This window comes from Felis catus, chromosome B3 (assembly GCF_018350175.1).
Source record: "Felis catus isolate Fca126 chromosome B3, F.catus_Fca126_mat1.0, whole genome shotgun sequence".
In the NCBI taxonomy this organism is placed as follows: domain Eukaryota; kingdom Metazoa; phylum Chordata; class Mammalia; order Carnivora; family Felidae; genus Felis; species Felis catus.
In genome coordinates, this window is record NC_058373.1 from 120,012,926 (window position 1) to 120,034,612 (window position 21,687).

Consider the following 21,687-nt stretch of genomic DNA (forward strand, 5'->3'; position numbering starts at 1 on the left):
AAAGCCAGGAAGAGAGGTCTTAAAAATAATACTACCTACCCAGATCTTGGTTTCTAATACCATTCATTCTCCAATAAAAGGAAGCAGGGATTCCCGTAGAAATGGCTGATCCCGGACGGGGGCAGAAAGTTATACAAGATGAGTCTGTAGCACTTTGTAGTGCCAGAAAGTAAGAAAGTCTCAAAAACAGAACAAAACAAAACAGAAAATAAGAAGGAGGGTATGTTAAAGGGCCACGGGAGCCAAATGAAAGAGCTCCCAACAGCCCAAACTGAAACAATGTGAGCAACAAAATAAAGTAGTATTGGACTGTAACCCAAAGTATAAATATTCATGAATCCATACTGATATAAAGCATTCAACAGAGACAAATCTTCCAGGCAGAAGACTCAATTTATGTAGAAAACAGCAACCTCAAGAAGACTGAGCAGACCTCCCCACTCCTTAAGCGTGGGCTGCATATAGTGACTTCCTTCCAAACAGCACACCAAGGAACGGGGGAGAAAAAGTAACTTTATAGTAGAGAAACCTGACAATAACACTACCTCAGCTAGATGACCAAGATCAACAGCAACAGTGGTAAATCATGCAGATAGCATGCTCCCTTAATATGATGTAATGAAAATGGTCCTTTACCTCTGTGGGCTTCCTCCCCAAAACCCATACTCCCCGCTTTATCATAAAGAAAACATGATCAGACAAATCCCAAGGGGGGGGGGGGGGGGCATCCTGCAAAATACCTGACCAACACTCCTTTAAACTCACAAGATCTTCAAAAACAAAGTCTGAGAAAGTGTCATGATCTAAAGGAGCCCAAAGAGATATGACTAAATGTAAAAGATCTTAGATGGGATCCTGGAACCAAAAAAAGGACATTAGGTGAAAACTAAAGAAATCTGAATGAAGTATGGACGTTAGTCAATAATAACATCTTAATGCTCTAAAACTGTTCTAAAATTAAAAGTTTGTGAAGCACCTGGCTGCCTCAGTCGGAAGAGCATGCCACTCTTGATGGCAGGGTGGTGAGTTCAAGCCCCATGTGGGGTGTAGAGATTACTTAAATAAATTAATTAAATTAAGTTTGTTTAAGGGGCATCTTTGTGGCTCAGTTGGTTAAGGGTCTAAGTAGGGTCCGACTCTTGATTTCGGCTCAGGTCATGATCTCACAGTTGTAAGTCCGGGCCCTGCTGTGGGTTCTGGGCGGACAGTTCAGAGCCTGCTTGGGATTCTTTTTCTCTCTCTCTCTCTCTCTCTCTCTCTCTCTCTCTCTCTCTCTCCCCCCTCCTCCACTTGCACTCTCTCTCTCAAAATAAATACGTAATTTTTTTAAAGTTTGTTTTAAAAAATACTATCCAGAAAGATGAAATCAAATGCATATATACACATGTGTCTGCAGATTCTCAAGAAATTTATAGGCTACTCAGAGCCAAGCCAGCATCAAGCATTTTCACAAACTTTAATGAGGGACATACAAATAGTTATTTTGGACAAAGTCCATATCTACTCCTGTAAAATAACATATGATCCACAGGGAAGGTGGCAAGTCTGTCTTTGTATTGACACAGGTCACACATTGCTTTCATTTGCTGAATCAGCTCCATACCCCACCAATCCCAAGAAAATGTTTAAAAAACAAAACAAAGCAAAACAAAACAGGGGCACCTGGGTCTGTTGAGCATCTGACTCTTGATTTCGGCTCAGGTCATGATCCCAGGTCGTGGGATCGAGCTGGGTGGGCATCAGGCTCCACGCTTAGCATAGAGCCTGCTTGGGATTCTCTTTCTCTCTCCCTCTGCCCCTCTCCCCTGCTCGTGTACACAATCTCTCTCAAATTAAACAAACAAACAAACAAACAAACAAACCCATGCGTCTTTTCCAGGAAGGCTACCATAGCAGCAGAGGTCAATCAGCTTGCAGCTTTGCCGTAGATGGTGAAAATCTGACGATGTGATTTCCTTCAATTAGGCTCCTACTTGGACTCTGTCTTCTTCAGGTTGACAATCAGTCTGTGGTAGAACACTTGACTATACAGTGTGTGCATATTATTTTAAAGGTAACTATCATTATAGCTTCTGAATGACTAACTCAGGAATTTAGAAACATCAGGACCCTTGTACAAGTTCTATACAATGACAAGAATGAACTAAAACAGAAACACGTATCCTTTTCTCCCTTTGAAAGACAGTACAGGATAACAGACTGAATGTTCTAGAGTCAGACCTCAGGTCTGTGATCAAATCACAACTGTGCCACTCACTAGCTGTCAAGTTTTGGGTATATTCCTTACTCTCTCTGTTCTTCATATGTCAAATAAGGACAGTAGCACATACTCTGTGAGATTATTGGGAGGATTAAATTTAATACAGGTATAAAAAATAATAAATAAATAAATTGGTTAATTAATTCATTCAACACATGCAAAGTGCCTAGAAGAGCGTCTGGCATGTGGCAAGCACTCAAGTGTTACTATTACTGTCCTCTTCTCATGATGGTAACTATTTGTTAGTTGTAACTCAGAACTCCACAAACATTTGGGTCACTAACCATACTTTCGACCTAATAGTGTTACTAGATGGCAAACTATATTATAAAGTACACTATCCTGACTAAACTCAGGGATAATTATGGCCCAAATAGTTACCGCGTGGAAAGAGAAAAAGACAAAAGGCAAAATTCTCAAGGAAGCAGCAGCAAGATTTGGAACCTGAAGACAAAATGTCCGAAGAAGCAAGGATTCAATGAAACCTTTTAGTTGCTAACAAGCTACAGTAAGAAATACAAGATGACAGCAGCATTTCTGGCATGTGGTTTTTTTTTTTTTTTAACCTGCCAAGTAATAACCTACAAGCAGGACCCAACAACCTTAGGTGCAGGGCGAGGGGAGGGCAAGACAGGACTGTGTGTGCATGATCTGCGGTTGCAGGCCTGCCTCTACTCTTCTTTTGGTAAAAGTTCACAAGTGAATCTTGAGCCATGGGATCTACTACCCTAAGACATAAAAAAGCAGAGAGAACACCAAGTCACTGAAGATGCTGTACTTTTAGACTGGAAAAACAGCACAGCAGTCTCCCCTCATCCTTGGTTTCCTTTTCTGTGGCTCCCTTACCTGTAGCCCGCTGTAGTACGGAAGCAGATGACCCTCCTTCAGATGCATGTTCGTAGCCTGGTGCTACTTCACAATGCCTGTCATTCACCTCACTTCATCTCATCACATAGACACTTCATCATCTCCCATCACCACAGGAAAGGTGAGCTACCACAAGTCACCGATGTTTTCAAACCTGAAGAACACAGGCAACGGATGGCCTAGAAGCTATATATCTAACGGGCATAAAATGAATTTACCCTGATCTTTCAAGCAAGAGCAAGTACCAACCAAGTCTACCGACTGCATCCCTGAAATCCAAGGATCACATGTAGATTCTAACCAGAACAAAGTCAAACTTAGAAAGGCCTCAAGCAGCATTAAACAACACTAGCTTCTTTCAAACTTCCAACACAATTCAACAATGATGCAGTGCGGCATAGTATTGCTTGAGGCAACTTGTAGAAGTGTTGAAAACTAGAAATGAGAAATTTCCAGGGGTGCTTGGGTGGCTCAGTTGGTTAAGCATCTTGATTTCGGCTCAGGTCATTACCTCTTGGTTTGTGGGTTGCGATCTGCACTGTCAGTGTCTAGCCTGCTTGGGATTCTCTCTTCCTCACTCTCTGCACAACCACCCTCAACCCCCCCCCCCCCCGCCACTTGTGCTATCTCTGTCTCTCTCAAAATAAATAAACAAACTTAAATTAAAAAAAAAAAAAAAAAAGAGAGAGCGATAGGAAATTTCCAGGCACTATATATGATAATGGATAGATGCTCTCTTCCTGCTTCTATCAGCATTTGCTACATTAACTCAACATAGTCATGTGTGACTGGGTGGGGGTGGAGGGATGGGGGGGTGGGTGTGATGGGAGGGAGGAGAAGTTGGGGGAAGAAAGTAAGAAAGAGGGAGGAAGGGAGGGGAATGAGAACGAAAGAGCAGTTGCTGCCCTAACAATACTACTGCGGGGGTGAAGCCAGATCAAATGTTTTTTTTCATACTGTTCCAAAGTTATTTACGGTAAAAACCTCCAGCGTGACCCTTTCAGGCACAAACAAAGCCTTGTTCTTTCTTAACAACTAGTCCCTTGATTTCCCACACATTACGTTGAACAATGAGGTTGGGGGCACAGGATAAAGCAGATGACATCAACCTCCCTCAAGTTGGAGGCTTGTTTGGGAGCCCAAATTCTGGTCCGTGGCCAGCTAGCTGATTTCACAGAGGGCTCTACTTGTCCAGGCTGCCAGACTGAGTATGCATATGGGGGCAATGGCTCAGGATCAACCACCAGTCAGCAATTCACACAAGAAACAGCATAGAAGACACTGTACCCGCTAGATTACCTTTATAAATCTTTTCCATTTTCCTAGAAACTAGGCACAGTCTCCAGAAATCATCATAAAGACATGGCATAGCAATTTCAATTTTATTTTTATTTATTTATTTTTATTAGAGAGAGAAAGAGCACAAGTGGGGTGTGGGGGGCGGGAGAAGGATATCCCAAGCAGGCTCCATGCTCAGTGCTGAGCCGGACATGGGGCTCGATACAACTCTGGAATCATGACCTGAGCTGAAATCAAGTGGGAAGCTCAACAGACTGAGCCACCCAGGCGCCTCACCAATTTCAACATCTAAGCAGCCCCTTCTCTAGGTCAGTTCAAAACAGAGAAGGCTGTAGACAACTTTTCACCAAATAAGAGAAATTTAAATGAAGTAACATGATGTTTAACTTTTAGAGAGAAGGAAACACAAGGTCAGAAATGAGAATATAATACAAAAACTAGCTTTTAACACTATTAAATGTTAATGTACCAATTGGCCTTCTGTACCAAACCACCTATTTATTGAACTGTTTCTAACCCACTGGATGATAATCACATCACATGTAAACCTAAAAGAGACAGATTTTTCTCAACAGAAAAAGATCAGTTCTCAGTATAGATGCCAGTAATAATAAATGGAAATAACTGTTCCAAATAAAGTAATCTAAAAACTCTATCATATATATATATATATATATATATATATATATATATATGTACACCCCCCCCCCAATCTTTCATACAGCTTTCAGTTGGGGGTGGAAACAGTTAAAAGCCATGGTTTCCCAGCCGCCAAGATCCTTCTTGATCATTTTTAGGCTTAAATTATGATAGGCCTATGACTCAAGGCTGAACTCCTCAAATGATCTGTTTGGCTTTCTCATCTATAAGCTAGTTGGGAAAGATTGGCACCACAACTGGGTATAACATCCAAATAAAAAATAATTACATTTAGCAAAATGAACTATTAATTAGCATTAGCACTCTTGAAAAAATGACAATGAAAAAAAAGCTAGACCAATTAGATTATTTGGAAGAGGCTGAAAAAGTATAAATCATTTCAATTATTACCATTAGGCTTTTCTTTCCTTTTGGGTGATGATTATGACAACTCTTCACAACTGCTTTTTGCACTCTGTAAACTATTTGTAATGTACAAATCACCCTTAGGCAACAACTCATCTCATCACCTAAAACTAATTCATCCTCCAATTTGCACTATTAATAAGCATTCTAAATGATAAATGGTATTGGAGCTTATTAAACTATTATGATATCATCTAGTCTTAATGAAAATGTGGTTTTCAATTCAAAATCAACAGAGTTGAGATTCTGAGTTCCTACAACAGGCTTCTTATTATGGGCCTGAAGCAATGAAAAAATTTCTATATTCACTATAAATGATGAGTCAATACATCCTGCTTCAATTTTGTATAGCAAAGTCTTTAAATCTGATACTGTTCAGCCTGAGTTAGCCTCATTTTGTGGGGAAAAAAAAAAAAAAAAAAAAAAAAAAACAACCAGGGAAGGGTGGTATGGGATAAATTCACTGGAAATCTCAGCACAAAACACATCTTAATATAGGCCTGAAGCAGAAATCTTTAGAGTCCCGCCCATCATTTCAATCCATTTCCATTCAGAGAAGCCTTCCCTGACCACTCAGATGCTCTACCCCTCTGTTACTCCCTACCCCCTAGTGTTTGATTTTTCTTTATAGTACTTGTCACTAGCTGCAACTGTGTGTGTTTTTTTAACCTGTTTTTGTTTCCAACTAGAACTCAAGGGTTTCGTCTGCTCTCCATCCCCATTTCCCCAGCTAGGTCTGGCATATATTAAATATTAAAATATTCATTGCATGAATAGGAGAATCACAAACAAAATCCTCAGAATTCTTCTCATAACATTCTTTATCAGGTCACTGCAATGACATACGACAGGGGAGTCAGGTTAGCAATTTTCATTCAGAAGAGAGGAAAGAAAAGAGTAATAATATATATGACCTGAATAATCCCCTGAATAATAAAGAACCACCTCAATTAGTCCTTCCAACACTTCTATGAGATCTATCATCACCCTGTTACGTATCAGGGACTCAAGGAGAAGGGTTAAGTAATACCCTCGAGACCATACACCATTTAAGTGGTGGAGTTGCTGAGATTTGAACTCAAATCTAACTCCACATCCAGGGTCTTTCCACTCAACTCTTATTTAATAAGGCTAATATACTTGACTCAGTTGTAGAATAACGAGTATACAGTACATTGAACTTAAAGACACAGGGATGAATCAGACACAAAAGACTTCACAAAGTAAGCACCATGCTACATCAAAAGTGCCATGTCAAACAGGTTATAAAGAAGGCACACACAAGGGGTGTGCAGCCAAACACTGGTCCGGATTAAGAGAACACTGCATTCAAGGAACTGCACGAGGTTCAGTACGGTTGGACTCAGGAGTGGGAGGAAAGACATGAAGAGGAAGGAAGAGGAGAAAAAAAATCAGAGATACGGCTAGGACACTGCCAATTCATTTGTCCATTAATTTCTGATGTTGAACTCCTACTATGTACTATGTGCCAGGCACTGTATTAGACAGGCACTTCAATGGCGAATGAAATACAATCTCTGCTCAAGGAGTTTAGAGTCTATGTAAGAAAACACAAAACTGTGTATATAAACACAGAACTACAACATACAGTGATACATGAAAACATTGATATATTCGCTGGACATTAAGGTACTCCCTGACAGGAAGAAAGTGCATTAGGCCAATCGAGGCACTATATTCACAAAGACCCTTATGAGAGAGACTGCCTTATTCAGAGCAACAACGAAATGCCAAGTCCGGTTGGCTAAATTTTACCCTACAGAAAGCCTCCAGCTCCCCTCTTAACCTCAGCCCAAACCATGGCTGCTTGAACCAAGGATGGACAAACCACCAAAGAGAAGACAGTCAGTAGGCTGTGAGAAACCTGAAATGTGGCCTGGCGTATAAAAAAGAGCTGAACCAATCAGATTCTCTCACTCAAGAGGTATACTTCAGAAGCAGAAATGATGCACAGAGAATCCTTGGGCAGAGTGTGGGGCACAAGTGGTCAAAATTTAAAAGAAAGTGAATAGATGCTATGAAAAAAGGTTGCAAACCGTGATAAGGGGCTGGATCAAGCCCACAAAAGTGTTCTGTGGCCTGAACAGTATATTACATTTTTTAAAATGACACCCAGCTTGTGGTCTCTAAAATACCATTCCCCACAAAAATGGACAGAACTCTTTGGAGGAACCGCCACTTCCAGGTCAGTGGTTGTGCAGACGAAAGATGAGCCTAGGATACCTTGTTCCACAAAACAGGGAAGCTATCAAACCCCAATGGGGTTGTGTTAAAATAAAAGGCTACAGGAACCAGAGGGACATGTGAGCCTAAAGAAAGAATGCAAGTGATAAAAACAATGACTCTAAAAATGGAAATAACAAAAAATGATTTCAGTATAATACTTCATTAAAATAACACCTTCTTCAGACTACATTCGAAATGACAAAGGCAACTCTCTCTTACTCTGAAAATTGTCAATTAGAAGGAATGAATTCTGCATTTATCCTGCCTTTTCTACATGAATTAAAAATTTTAGGGTAACCAAATGGTTTTAAAAGTTGATGCATTCTTTAAGAATAATTCCAGCTAAGGGACACCTGGGTGGCTCAGTCAGTGAAGCGTCTGACTTCAGCTCAGGTCATGATCTCGTGGTTCATGGGTTCAAGCCCCACATCAGAGTGTGGTTCGTGGGTTCGAGCCCCCATCAGACTCCATGCTGAGAGCTCAGAGCCTGGAGCCTGCTTTGGATTCTGTGTCTTCCTCTCTCTGCCCCTCCCCTGTTTGCACTCTGTCTCTCTCTCTCTTAAAAACAAATAAACATTAAAAATTAAAAAAAGAATTCCAGCTAGTAAATACGGAAGGAATAACAAAATTAGAAAATCATCATTACACAACCTTAATGAAACAATAAATTCACACAACAGTCAGCAATAGACTCAGAAGTAAAAGAATGATGAGAAGCTTTACAATGGAGACTTTGGGCTGCTACCACCTTAGGTAGGCAGAATAATGCCCACCTCTCCAAAGATGTCTACACCCTAATCCTCAGAACCCATGAATGTTATAGTACATGGCAAAAGGGGGTTTGCAAGTGTGATTAAATTAGGGTCTGTGATAAGGAGATTATCACAAGGGTCCTTATAAGGGAAAGAGAGAAGCAGGGAAATCAGAAGGAGATGATGGATGGAAGCAGAGGAGGGAGGGGGAGAGAGACGGTGGGAAAGAGGGAGAAAAAGCAAGATTTAGAGATACTTATTACAGGCTCTGAGGATGGGGGAAGGGTCACCAACTAAGGGATGCAGGCAGTCTCTAGATGCTGGAAAAGACAAGGAAATGGATTCCCTCACCTAGAGTCTTCAGAAACAACACAGCTTTGTTGACACCTTGATTTTATGACTTCTAACCTCCGAATTGTCAGATAAATAAATGTGTCTCGTTTTAAGCTACTGAGTTTGTGGTGATTTGTTACAGCAGCAGTAGGACGCTAACACAAAGGTGAACCCACTGATCAATCTTAGCACTGAGAGGCACAGAAAGTACTGTGTGCTTTGCTGCGATGCCGCATGAGGCATACAGCACCCACGAAGTACTCTTCACCAAAAAGATAAACCTGAAACTAACCGCAGCACATCTTTAGAGCTGATTCCTTTTACAAGAAACACGGGGAGCAGAACTGTTTGGATGATACCTCCAGGAAGTAAACAGACAAAGCCGCAGTGTAGGACATTTTACGGACAACTGACAATACAACTGCCAAGACTCGATTAAAGACTTGAGAGATCTAAGAAATTAATTTAAAAACATATTTCTGAGACAAGTGGAGAAACCTGAATATGAATTGAGTACTACTGGATAGCATTATTAATTTTGTGAGGAGTGAGTATAGCCACATAACACCGTGACTACGTGCTTAAAGGAATTCATGCTGAAGCGTGCAAGACTGAAATACCATTTCTGGGATTTACTTTAAAACAATTCGGCATACGGGCACTAGGGCGGGTCAGTCGGTTAAGCATCCGACTTTGGTTAAGCATCCAACTTCCGGCTCAGGTCGCGATCTCTTGGTTCGTGAGTTTGAGCCCCGCGTCGGGCTCTCTGCCATCAGCGCAGGGCCTGCTTCAGATCCTCGGTTCCCCGCCCTCTTTCAGCCCCTCCCCCACTCGTGCTTGCTTTCTCTCTCTCAAAAATAAACATTAAAAAAAATTCAGCATAAAATGAGAAGGAGAGGCAGTTTCGATGAAACAAGTGTGGCAAGACCCTGAGAAGTATTGAGTCTGGGTACTGTATTTATGGTGGACTGACCATACTCTTCTCTATAAAACTGCAAACAAACCATAACCAAACCAATTTGAATCAGTTGATGACATTTAAAAATCAGGAGATTTCACATCAAAACCTGGATTTCTGACTTCATGTGAAAAATTAGATGTGGTATCAAGGCCTACATCAAGAGACCGGTACTGGCTACCCCAAATTAACAGTTCCCAGCGTCTCCCAGGTATCATCACTGCCACTGTTTATAATCATATCTGTCCCAATTCATTCATTTATGTTGCCTACCTGGCATTTATTTGGGTTTAGGATCCCAGGAGTAATCCAATTAAGCTGGTTAGAAGCAAGAGAACGAAGCACACGTGGGGAGACCAACTGAGTGATGGCAAAATGTTAGTTTTGTTGAGGTGTCTCCAGCAGTCTTGGAGGCGATATAATTCACATGAGGCCATAAAGCTAAACTATGCTTCCTGTATTTATTAACGGCTTACTAGAAGGCAGGCCAAATGCTTGAGATTCTGGAAAATATGAACATGAAAATAATTCCTGCCCTCAGAATACTAACAATCTAATAAGAAAGACAAGGTATAAAGACAAATAGCTACACTATCAGATGAAAATAAGTTCAGGGTACTGTTCAGGGTGGCTCATACCTAAAATGCAAAATGGGGAGTGACCAAATACATAAAGCTCCAGAAAGAGATCATAAAGAGCGCTACAGAGCACGCAGGAAAATTTAAACTTTATCAGATGAGCAACAGTGAGCCACTGAAGGGTTTCAAAATATAAATATAAATCAGAGGGGACAACACTGGCGATGAGAGTAACATCTCCTTTATTGCTCAAATTCTCTTATTCTATGCACTACATCCTTCGAGGAGTCAGCAGCATGACTCTCAAAACACTGTATCTAAACCTCTGAAATTATATGATCACAGCTTTCTTGGTCAGACAGAAGTTTGGTATCTGAAGAGAATAATGAAAGAAAAGGTCACTGAGCAAACCCCTAAAAATAGTTTATATCTCCCAAATAAAATATAAATAATTACCACTACTGGGTTCCAATACCTTCAACATAAATTATGGTCTTACTATACCCGAAGCTCTATTAGAAAGTAAAAAGGTTTCTTCCTCTTCAGTCTAAGACCCATTTTTCTTAACAAACTGTGCGCTTATCCCGAATGAATAAAACAAGCAAAGCTTTATGGGTATCCTGTTATATTAACTTTTCAAAGACAGCGCTGGTCATCCTAATGGCACAAGAGGGCCAAACTGGCATTACGGTAGTAGTTTGTCACCATCAACGAATACTGCTGAAATCTTGCATAAAAATTGGCCAAATCCAAACTCTGGGGTACCATTAAAGAAAATACTACAGAGTGACCATTTTGTGACCAACGATCGACTTTAACCAATCACAGGTATTACAAATAAAAAGCAAGGCGAGTGTAAGACTGCAGTCCTTTTCTTTCACCTTACTGAACTCCCAAACCAAGAATTCCAGCTCGGACATCAATTTATTCTACATCGCTCTAAGCCTCAGTCTGCTCACGTGGAAGATGAAACCAACGGTAACGAACTAAACAGTATCATATGTAACGTGGCACAGGACCTGACACACAGCTAATGCTCAACAAATAACGGGTTTTATTATTCACGGTAAGCTTCAGCCCTTCCATGATTTTCTTGCAGGTTTCAGGGGGTCTGATGATGCCAAGCCCGACACATACTCAACACGCAGAGGCCTCTTCGGAGAAACAAGTTCCAGTTCAAGATAACTAGGACCGGAACACTTACAGGACCCCGACCACGACCAAAGTCGCGGCCGCCCAAGCTCTGCGGTCACCACATCCAGCAAGGCCTCGCGGCCCTTGTAAGGGTTCCCTGGCATTGGCGCCCCGCCCCGCCAACTCCGACCAGCCGGATGAGGGGGCGGTCTCGACCGCGCACCCATGGCGCCTCAGGGAGGCCAGGCCGCCCTCCAGGCCCCAGGCCGCCCCCCCCCCACCCCATCCTCGGTCGACGCCTACGGTCTTCCCTCCCCGCGCCGCCCACTGCCGCACCTTGAGGTGGGTACGCAGGCCGCCAGCGCCCCCAGACTGGTCGGTGATCTCGTACGCGCCCGTCACCAGCAGGTCCTTGTGGATCTCCTCGCGGAGGCACTTGCGGGAGTTAACGGGAAGATGAAAGGAGATGGCGAGCACCGAGCTGGGGCCCAGCAGGAATAAAACCAGCACCGCTAACGGGGAAGGGCCACGCTGAGCTGGTGGGCCAGACAAACCAGACATGGTGCCGGAGACGGTTCACCTCCTTGGGCCTCTACCGCGCCGGAACCGGGAGGTCCCACGTGACTCACCTCTGACCGAATGCCGTGAGCGCCATTTTGGAGACTGGCAAATAAACGAGGACTATATGATAAATCTCTTGAAAGGGAAAACAGGATATGATACCACGTAATATCAACAAATTAAAATGGCTAAATTCGGTTTTCTAGAAGTTTCCCTCAAAAGTTTTATTTTTGTTAACCTTAGTAACCGCTCAGTCAGCCGTAACAAGTGTGGGCAGCCCTGGAAGTAATTCTTTTTTAACTTCCGGAAATACTGCCCGCGAGTTTTTAAGGTCGGTGATACCATAGCAACCAAGCACCAATAGGAAACGGCCACAAAGGCCCTTGTTTAGTCCCGCCCATCGGCCTCCAAGGCCCGCCGGGCGGGGCGCAGGCAGATGGGCCTTCCCAGCACCTTGCTGCCTTGGTGACAACTGGGACGTTGAGCACTAGAGAAGAAAACTTCGAGAGGCTGAGCGGAAAGATTCTAATTTGGCTATTAGGCGAGCGGAGCCAGTATCTCAGATTAGGTGTACGGGTTACCTGATGAATGTGAGCTGGGCGTAGACACAGATCGTGCACCTGAGCACAGTAACTGCTGGAGTAACTGCTTTCTGAATGTGTATCTTATTTAGTAAACCTCAGGCACCTACTATGTTAGGTAACATTCAACGAAATTTGGATTTTGTATTTTCTTTTTAAAATTTTATTTTTAAGTAATCTCTGCACCCAGGGTGGGGGCTGGAACCCACAACCCTGAGATCAAGAGTTGAAGGCTCCACCGGACTGAAGCAGTCTGGTGCCCGTGTATTTTCCATCTAAATTGAATAAAGCACACTGTTTTAGTTCAGTCTGAAAAATGGAGCCGATGCCATTTACCAGATAAGCGTTGTCAAGTAATTACGTGTTTTTAATGCATAAACACTTTAGGGATCAAATAGGCTAGTCTGTAGTAAGTAAATGTACATGGTAATCGCTCATATGTTCTTTCATCAAATATTTATTGAGTACCTACTATGTGATGATGGTACACTATACCGTGCATGAATACCGACATGTTTTGATTTAACCACTATTGCTATCAAATAGTCAGGAATGAAGAAAATATGAAGATGAAAAAGGAATACACAAGAGCCTAAGTTTAGAATCATCTACTTTGATTGCTGTTCATTGATCAGCTACAGAAATACCCAGAAGTTGGACTATCTGCTTTTAGCAATTTAAATGATTGTTCTGTATTTATAACTCCTTTCAGTCCATCTAGTTCTTCCTGGAACTGAAGTCCCACAAACAAAACAAGAACAAACATAAAGGAGCTATAAAACATTTTAAAATTTGACAAATGCCATATAATAATTATTTTATGAGGTGTCCATTTAGGAACATTTAGTTTGATTATTTTATCCCCGATCTAAGATAAGATTGCTAGTCTACTCAGTACATCCTCATAATTTGCATTGGCCTTTTCCCTGCCCATGCAGGGAATCAGTATCAAGGAGTTATTCAATTCATTGTTTATTCTCAGCCCTTATGCTCTGCTGACCATCAGCCAAAGATTTGCAACCCATAAAATCCTGTGTGTGTGTGTGTGTGTGTGTGTGCGCGCGTGCGTGTGTGTATGCATGTATTTTAATTTCTATCTATGCATGTATTTTAATTTCTATCTTACATTTATATAATAGCTTATTTTAAAAAATATTTTCATATAATTATCTCACTTGACATTTTCAAACACCATATGACATAGGCTGGGCAAGTCTATTCATTTTACAGATGAGGAAACTGAGGTTCTGAGAGGCCAAAGATCTTTCACACTCCAGATCCCATTGTTTAAAAGTGACAAAGTCAGTCTGAGGGCCTGAGCCTTCTTCAGGAAGGTACCATTATTTATTATTTTACAGGTGAAGAAACTGAGACCTAGGGAAATTGAGTTACTTTCCCAAGTCACAGCCCATGTGTACTTTCTTGTCCTATGTTCTCACTTATCCTGCCTCCAACTATTTCTTGTCCCCCTTCCCTCCTTCACATTTTTCTTCCTAGCACTCGCCACTATTTTATATACACTGTACGTATTTATCTTGTTTATTAATCTGTCTCCCTAACTAAGGTATCTGTTTTGTGAGGGGCTGAGATTTTTGTCTATTTTTTTCACTGCTTTATCTCCTGAATCTAAAATAGGGCCTGATTCGGCACCTGGGTGGCTCAGTCGTTTGAGTGTCTGACTTTAGATTTTGGCTCGGGTCATGATCTCACAGTTGGTCATGGGAATGTGCCCTGAGCTGCACTTGGGGCTTGCATACATAAACTAAAAATAAGTAAATAAATAGGTAGATAGATAGATAGATAGATAAATAAAATAAAATAGGGCCTGGCACTTAGAAGGCACAATAAATAATGGTTCAGTAAATGCAATATTGATCCCTTAGCTTCTAGCAAAAGACCTAACAGCAAATTCCTTCAATTATTCCTTAGCTGTTTTCACACAAATGTATTTAATCCATGATGTATCTAAAGTGTAGATACAATTTCAATTTTACCAATAAAATGCAGGGGAAAAAAATTCTCCCCTCTATGCTATGGAACTAGAGGGCAGAGTAGATACTCCTAGGGAACCCAAACTTTTAAACTCTACGTCTGCATTAAAGAAGGTACCATTTTTCATTTGTTGCAGGGAAAAGGCCTCATGAATTGGAGAGCAAACAGGAAGTGTCCCACAACCAGAAAAAAATGTTTCTTCCTAGCCTAACAGTCTCTGCTGTCCTATCATCCTGAAACTTCCCCAGCCAGACCCAGGTTCCCAAGATTCCTGAAGCCCCTGGGGCCTCTGGAGCTGAATAGATGTCACCAGGACATACTCTTTACCCGGACTATCCCTAAGCCACAGGTTTTTCAACCTTTTGTTTATAGAGAGGGAGCATGTTTAAAACACACCTCACCCCAGACAGTGATTCAGAACTCTTACTAAGAATCTGCATTTGTGATAAACTTGCTGGGTGTTTCTGTGGTTAGAAGTCCTTGGACAGTCCTTTCTGTGGTTAGAAGTGCTTTAGCCATCTGCCTTCTGCCTTCTCGATGCCTCCTTTAACCAGCTGAATCCTCCAGTGTGGCTTGAGGCTCCCCACTCCCATGCAGAAGCAGTCAAGAATTCCTAACTCTGGTGTCTCTGCCCATTCATGTGTACAGGCCCACTTATAGAGTATATTTAAGCAGCTAAAACAAGATGGGTTTTGTGAAGATGCAAAAGACCCTTTTGGAAAGCCGTTTGGCAATATTTGTCATGTGTCTTTGACCCAGAGAATGATTCCAAGGACTTAAGTTCTAAAGTCTCCCAAGACCTGTTCCTGGAACCTTTGTGCTGCATTTGGGGGTTGATCTCATTTAGTCCCATGACTTTAAATGCATCCATAGTCTGATAACTCCCCAATTCCCAAATGTGGATTTCCAGCCCTGACCTCTAAGCTCCAGAGTCTATATCAGGCTCCTTACTTGACATCTCCAAATTGGATGACTAATAGGCAACTCATACTTAACTCTTAATTTCCCCTCTCCCCCCACTCCCAAATGTGCTTCTTCCCCATCTCAGTAAATGGCACCACCTTCTACTTCTTCACTGAGGCCATCCTTGTTTCCTCTTTCTCTTACCCCCTCCCCACACAGACCCAGTTCATCAGCATGTCCTACCCATTCTGTGTCCTAAATATATGCCAGTCAGTTTCTACTTCTCTCTAAGCCAGGGGTTTGCAAACTACTGCCCAGCTAGACAGTCCAAATCCAGCATGCAAACTCCTGTTCTTGTATCGCCCAAGACTAATGGTTTTTACATTTTTAGAGGGTTGTCTAAAAAGGAGGAGGAGAAGCAGGAGAGAGAGGAGAAGAATGTATTATGACAGAGATTATATAGCTCACAAAACCTAAAATGTTTACTGTGTGATCCTTTACAGAAAGAGTTTGCTTCTCTCACCTAGGTAAGAAAGCATCCTCCCTATTGTCATTTCTTCTTCCATTCTTGTCCCACTATTCTCCTTAATACACCTTTAATGATTAAGAAAAAAAAGTAAATAAGATCAATCAGAACAAAGCCCATATACCTTATCACAACCCAAAAGGCTACTGTGGTCTGGCTCTTGCCTACCTCTCTAGTCTCATTTCATCCAGTGTCCAATCCCTCCTACCATGCACCCATTCACTCTCCTATCTATAGTCACATGGCCTTCCAGACAGTTTGAACTCCTACCTGCATCAGGGCCTTTGCACTTACTCTCTACCTGGAGTGCTGTCTCCCAGACTTGTCCCATGGACTCTGGACTCTTCAGGCTGCTCTTCATCATTCAAGTCCCAACTCCAATGTCTCCTTCTAGAAAGCCAACCCTGCATAAGTAACCCTGTCCCCAGGTTATTTTCTATCACGTGGTCTAGTTTTATTATCTATATAGTACTCATTAATAATCAAGAGTATCTTGATATTTCTTTTCTAGTTAATTTCACACAGCCCTACTTGCATTTTACTTCTAAGAAAGCCAGGTCTTTGTTTTTTGTGCCTGATACATCCCTAAGCCAGGTACAATATCCTGTACATACTGGGTGCTCAACAAATACTTGCTGAATGAATGAATGAAAGGATACAACCTAAAATAAAGCACTTAGCACATCAACATAGAGCAGTTGCTCAATAAACACTAGTTCCTTTATATAGTATTTTAATTGCCATTTTTCATATGGAGAAGCTGAGGTCCAACGATGTTAAGTGACTCGTCTCAAGCCACACAATGAGTTAGTCTTAGAGTTGAGAAGACCAGTTTTCAGGCATAGTTGTCACTACATTTGATTAAACAGGGCACTTATCATTTAGTTCCCACTCCACTGAGAAGTTTTAGATTCTTTTTCTGTCCTCACTTATATGCATAATACAACTTTTGAGGGGCTTAAGTGAATTTAAGTCTTCCAGAATATCCATGAAGATGTCAATAGTTGATGTGAAACTGGTAGCATCTACTAGCTCACTAGCTCAAGTTCACTTGCTTGAAAAAAACAAGATGTATCTTCCTCTCCAGATTCCCATGATGCTAAATTTTTATCTTCCTAGGTAGGAAACAAGCACTCCTCACCAACTCTCTATGAAAGTTAATGCCCTTCTTCAGTGTTGTCTATAGAATATGTCAAGCAAGATAAACTATCAGGACCCTGCCTTTTATGTTACAGCCTGTACATCCTGATTACCAGGATCAAAGTTCTAGTAATATGTGTGAGCTGAGAGCACTAAGAAGTCTGGATTTAACCCAGAAAATTATTGGGAAGAATTTTAGAGACGATGCAAGTAAAGGATATAAAATGTGTCTAGAAAGAACAAGTTTCAGGAAACTTAAGAGCCAACACATGAACCATCACCACTACCCACATGCCTTGAGAGTAACCAAAGTTGAGAAGGCCAACCTTGGGAGTTGAAGATGGGAGGCATTCCCTCTAGCCCTTAAGCACTGTTTGTTTACGGAGGACACCAGTCCTAGAGCCCAGTGCAGAGAGATGAGTTCTGGAGGCCTGGAAGGAAGAATCTCAGGGCACGAATGAGATGAAAAGAAATCCACTGGACCAATTGGAATGGAAGAACCAAGGGACAGAGAAGAATAGTTGTGAAGATGGGACTCTAGGAGAGAAGGAAGTAGGGTCAAGGAGGTAAGATGGGGAATGCAGGGTCTCCTGTTTGCCTTATGTCTAGAATCCTATAGACATAAGGATTAAGGTTTAGGAAAGAAGGGGAAAATGGGGAAAATCGCTCAGTGAAGCAGCCCCAGAGTTGAGACTCTCCAAAGGAGGGTTAACAGAGAGCCAAATGCACCTACCCCCCAAAATTAGCTACACTCTGCATCTGGACACAGCCATGACTGAAGCCTGTCCACAGGCAGATCCTCAAAGAGTTTGGGATTACTTCAAAAGTACTCTGAGGCCTTAAAGCTGGGTGACCTAGAGCATAGGACTACACTGTTTTCAGCCTTCACTCTTGATTCTGAGAAAATTTTGGGTTTTCTCTCCAATGTATTTTCTTTGATAGCCCACTAAGGAATCAACATCTGGCGTCCGCCGTCACCAGCTGTCTCTGAAATCCACCATAACGCGTTCTCCTTCAACAAAAGCTCCATCTTGTGGGACATATGGATCCATACAGATGGGACAAGAGCACCAGCTGCAGGAGCCTTGATAATGCCCATATGACTTGACCTTTATTACTTAACTGGAACCGCCTCTGCACCCTGGAATCACCTGAGCAGCTTTTTAAAAACTGCCGATGCCTAGGACCCAACTAGGACACACCCCAGACCACTGAACACAGAATATCTGGGTATAATCCCTAGGAATAGCATATTTCAGTAGTTCCCTAACTTGACTGCCCACTGGAATCGTCTGGGGGATATTTAAAACATGCTGATGCCAGACTCCCCTCCACAGACATTCTGATGTAAATGGTATGGGGTGCAGTTGGGCATTGGGATTTTTAAAAACATCCTTGGGATCCAACATACCTTCAGGGTTGAAAGCTAATGCTCCACCCTAATCCTTCCTGACCCCATTCAACACCTAACCTTCCAATGCCTTTCAATTAGTGTGCTCTCTATAAATACTTCTTGATTTCTCCTGCTGAAGCTCTGCTGCCCTTTCTCCTAGAACATGACACAAAATTAGTCCTTTGGTAACTGGAGTACCTGGAACACCAGCTTTGGGACAAGGTTCATTCCTTGGCTGGCCACGTGCTACCAGCTCAAGCATTACAGAGAGGGAAGAATGAGAAGCAAGGGCTTCAGATGAGGAGGATGAGGAGGAAGCTCTCTGCAGGCACATGGGGGAATCTTTTTCTTCTCCCTTGCACAAAATCTTTGTGGCACGTGGACAAGGAAGTATTAATAACCTTTCTAAAGAGGTACTTCTCCAAGATTTGGTGTTTCACAGACCACAGCCAGTGCTCTCAGTTCTACAGATGGCCAACTTCCACATTTCAGATAGCAGTTTCCAAAGATAGCTCAACTTGCATCCCTAAAGCAGAAGACCCAGCTATGGGGAAGGGAACCATCAGAATCTCTAAGCCAGAGGTCAAACACCAGCGCCCACATGTCGGTCAGGGGCAAGAAGACCGACCACCAAGGAAAATCATTGCAGATAATTGACTCTTTCAGAGTGAAATGAAAGCAACAACATTACAGCATTATAATAACCAGGGCTTCATGGCAAGCCCACACTGAGAACCATGGACTGAACGTCCCTTGGGAGATGTATGCTCTGGATAGCGGTCCTGGCTCTGCCCTGCCACCACTCACTGGGTGACCTTGGGCTGGAAATTATGCTTTCTAGGTGTGACTTCCTTCTTTGTAAATTGTGAAGCCAGAGACTGAGCCTTTCTTTTTTTTCTTTTTCTTTTTCTTTTTTTTTTTTTTTTTTTTTTTTGACTTCTCACAAGTCTTCATCCAAGGAGAAATGGAGGAGTCACAAGTCTACAAAGGTGATGCCACCATGTTACTAACAGCTGTGCTCCATCACCCTCTTTTAGGGCCTGGTGTCCTGGCTGGGGATCCAGCAAGCACAGCCGAATTGTCTGTAGGATGGGAGCTCCACAGCTCAGCGTCTAATCACAAAGATTTCCCCAGGGTGAATGGTGTGAGTAGGATGAAAGTGTGTGTTAGTTTCTTAGAGCTGCCATAACAAATCACCACGAACTGGATGGTTAAAACAACAGAAATGTATTATATCACAGCCTGGAATCCAGAAGTCTGAAATCAAGGTATCAGTAGGGATGTTCTCCATCTGAAGACCCTAGAGGAGAATCCTTCCTCGCCTTTTCCGGTTTCTGGTGACTCCATGCATTCCTCTGCTTGTGGCTGCATAACTCCCATCTCTGTGTCTGTCTTCACGGGGACTTCTCTTTGTGTCTCTCCTTTGTCTCTTATAAGGACACTTGTCATTGGATTTAGGATCTACCCAGATAATCCAGCATGATCTCACGTCAGGATCCTTAACTTAATTATATCTGCAAAAACCCTTTTTCTAAATAAGGTCACACTCACAGGTTCCAGGGCTTAGGACTACAGCATATCTTTTGAAGGACACAATTTAACCCAATGTAGCCTCCAAATGGAGAAGGGTGGAAGGGTGTACAAAATCCTACCCATCCTTAAAGCCCAGGTCATCATTTTGCAATCTATATAAATATTGAATCATTATGCTGTGCATCTGAAATTAATATATGTCAATTATACTTCAATTTAAAAAAATGCCTACATCAAATCCCACCTTATCCGGGCAACTTTGCCTCTTCATGCTACTCAGATATCGTCCCCACTGGGCCATCTAGTTATTCCTGCACTGTTCCTGTGTTCTCTTCCTACCTCTAGCCCTCCAGGCTGCATCAGAATCACCTAAGGAGCTGATTAAAAAATATACATTTCTGACCTCCCTGCCCCAGCCCCTATATTTTATTGTCTCTGCTGCCAGAGGCAGGCTTTCTGGGCACGGGGCCCTGGATTGTGCGTTTTAGATCATTTCCCAGGGGAACCTTATGCCCCAGAGTTTTGAGAAGCCTCATGCTACGCTGTGAACTCTATGACCCATTCTCTCGGCCGCATCTCTAGATGTCTTACATTTATTTAAGCTGATGTGAGGCGGGAGGTGCGCATGTGGGCCTGGCGTCAGAATGCCTGAGTTCTGTCGTCCACCATATGACTCCAGGCTGATTAGCAAACCCTCTATATTTCTGCTTCCTGTGTAAATGAGGATAAGTGTAGTGCCTTCTCATAGGGCTGGGGGGGGGGGTGGGGGAAGGAGGATCAAATGAAATAAAACATCTGAAACATACAAAGGAGTCTGGCACATACTCGGCACTCAGGAAATTTAAGTTGTCATGAAACAGAACAGGTTGGCAGTGGCTTATTTTTTCACAATATTCCTAGATCCCTCCTTCCCAGGAACAAACCCTAATCTTTCCACCATCGGCAATTACTGCTCATATTTGTTGAGCCTTTCTCCTTTCCAGGCACCATGTTAAGCTCAGTGCACACACTTTATCTCATTTCACCTGCACAATGATGATATAAGGCAGCTGGTATTATTCTCTCCCATTTTATGGCTCAGGAAACTGAGGGTCAGACATGCTAAGAAATTTCCCCAAAGTCCCACATTCAGTAAATGGTGAGGTGGGGATGTGAAGTATCAGCTTGGGTCCCCGGTCCCACTGCTTCCCTGAACTTGCACCCCCACCCCACCCCCACAAGGCATTCCCTGTACCCTCATCAGGCCCAGCTACCTCTCCGAACCAGCTTCCTAAACCTCCCCTGCCGTTTCCCCACACCAAATCCCATCTTTTGTGATCCCTCCAAGCCATGCTTCCATGCTTTGCCTTCTTGGTATGGGACTCTTCAAGAAAATGTCCTCTTCTCAGAGGTATTGAATCTAGTCCTCTTTCTCCTCCAACTTCCCGGAAGCGCCTTTAAATCCCACATCTGCCCCCAAGTTCTCCCAAACCTGATGTCCTCCCTCACCTCTCACGCAGCCACTGACTGGTTTCTCCTACAACCTCCAGGTGGTCCTTGTATCCACTGAGAGCCTGCCTTCCCCT

General features: G+C 42.6%; 1 protein-coding gene and 1 long non-coding RNA gene across 2 annotated transcripts in view; both read right to left on the reverse strand.

Moving 5' to 3' along the window:
- TMED10 (transmembrane p24 trafficking protein 10) overlaps positions 1-12,114 on the reverse strand; it is a 38,730-nt gene extending 26,616 nt beyond the window's left edge. The window contains exon 1 of the mRNA XM_003987847.6: positions 11,830-12,114. Within this exon, the coding sequence (XP_003987896.1) occupies positions 11,830-12,054 (225 nt within the window). The 5' untranslated portion in view covers positions 12,055-12,114. The remainder of the gene's footprint in view (positions 1-11,829) is intronic.
- On the reverse strand, positions 1,740-11,794 carry LOC109500923. The gene is made up of 3 exons (XR_002158791.2): positions 10,055-11,794; positions 3,107-3,281; positions 1,740-2,988 (listed from the first exon to the last, which is right to left on the reverse strand). It is a non-coding gene; the product is annotated as an uncharacterized LOC109500923 (long non-coding RNA).
- Positions 12,115-21,687: the final 9,573 nt, after the last annotated feature.